The 1,488-nt window shown below is 57.8% G+C and overlaps 1 protein-coding gene across 1 annotated transcript in view; it reads right to left on the reverse strand.

Moving 5' to 3' along the window:
* PGA30 (Pga30p) overlaps positions 1-550 on the reverse strand; it is a gene marked incomplete at both ends in the record, with an annotated part of 2,077 nt that extends 1,527 nt beyond the window's left edge. The window contains one exon of the mRNA XM_018859399.1: positions 489-550. Coding sequence (XP_018713646.1) covers positions 489-550 — 62 coding nt within the window. The remainder of the gene's footprint in view (positions 1-488) is intronic.
* Positions 551-1,488: the final 938 nt, after the last annotated feature.

Genomic DNA, 1,488 nt, shown 5'->3' on the forward strand with positions numbered 1-1,488 from the left:
TAATACTAATACTAATACTAATACTAATACTAATACTAATACTAATACTAATACTAATACCGATACTAATACTAACAGCAAAAGCAACAGCAAATGCAACAGCAAATGCAACAGCAAATGCAACAGCAACAGTGATTTCAGAAAACTTCGCCCACGCCAGAGGGGAAAACGCAACAGACAAAAGCTTAGTATGCGCCAGTAGGTTAAATCACCGGGCAGCAGAAGCGAGCAGCAAGAACGCAGAGCACCAAAGAAGAGCGAACCCACCCAAACAAAAACCAGAAGCTAAAACCAGAAGCAAAAACCAGAAGCAAAAACCAGAAGCAAAAACCAGAAGCAAAACACAAAAAACAAAACAAAACAATAAACAAAACAATAAACAAAACAGTAAACAAAACAGTAAACAAAACAATAAACAAAACAATAAACAGCAGAAAAACAGGCGCAAACAACGAAAGCAAACCCGAGCAACGCCCAATCCAACGAACAAAAAAAACAGAGCCAAAAGCCACCGAAGCAACCCCCAACAAGGCAGCCTCCAATCGGGCATGCGCCCGGCCCCAGGCCCACTCTTGTTTCCGCCCGCGCACCCTCTCTTTTTTCCGCCCACTCTTTTTTCGCCCGCGCCCACTCTTCTCCAGGGCCCGCCCAGACAGGCCGCGGCGCGAACTTGGCCCTCGCCCACTCTCTCTTATCTGCTCGTGTCTCCCAACCACTTGTCCGTGCCACACTCTTTGCACTCCCACCCGAGGCCCGTGAACACACCGGCACCCGTGCTCTCCCCCGGCCGCCCCGTGTTCCCCGCAGGCATAAAAAAAGCCCGAATCGAGCTCCGCAAGCGCCGCTCCACCGCCCCCCAAAACACCCTCCAACACCCCCCTCCCCCCCTTCAGCACCCGTCCAGCACCCCCTCCAAAAACCCCAAAAAAACCCCAAAAAAACCCCAAAAAAACCCCAAAAAAACCCCAAAAAAACCCCAAAAACCCCCATCTGCCAGCCCCGCCCGCACAGCACCATGGGCTACAACCAAGGCTTGGCCGTCGGGCTCGCGGTGGGCATCCCCTGCCTCATAGTGCTTCTCGGAGTGGTGTTCTTCGTGCGCCGCAACCGCCGGCTCCAGCGCAAGGAGGACCAGGCCGCCCACGCGCTCGACTTCGACATCGGCGACAACGGGCTCTTCAAGGAGTTTGGCGAGGCGCTCCACCGGCCGGCCCACCCGCCGCCGGCGCCGCGGCCCGGCTCCCCGCTGCACTCCGCCTCGTCGCAAACTCGGTCCCTGCTCGAGCACCGAAAACATTCTTCGCCCGGCAGCTCGGCGGCGGGCTCCGGGCACAGCGGGCCGAAGGCGCACGCGGCCGCGCCGCCGCCGGCGCTGCCCAGCAGGAACAGCAGCCTGGCGTACGCGTTCTACGACACGGTGATCCCCATCATGCCGCCGGCCACGCCGCCGGACGCGGCCTGGGCCCAGCCGCCGGCCGTCGGCGCGGG

The sequence above is a fragment of the Metschnikowia bicuspidata genome, assembly GCF_001664035.1.
Source record: "Metschnikowia bicuspidata var. bicuspidata NRRL YB-4993 chromosome Unknown METBIscaffold_1, whole genome shotgun sequence".
Taxonomy (NCBI): domain Eukaryota; kingdom Fungi; phylum Ascomycota; class Pichiomycetes; order Serinales; family Metschnikowiaceae; genus Metschnikowia; species Metschnikowia bicuspidata.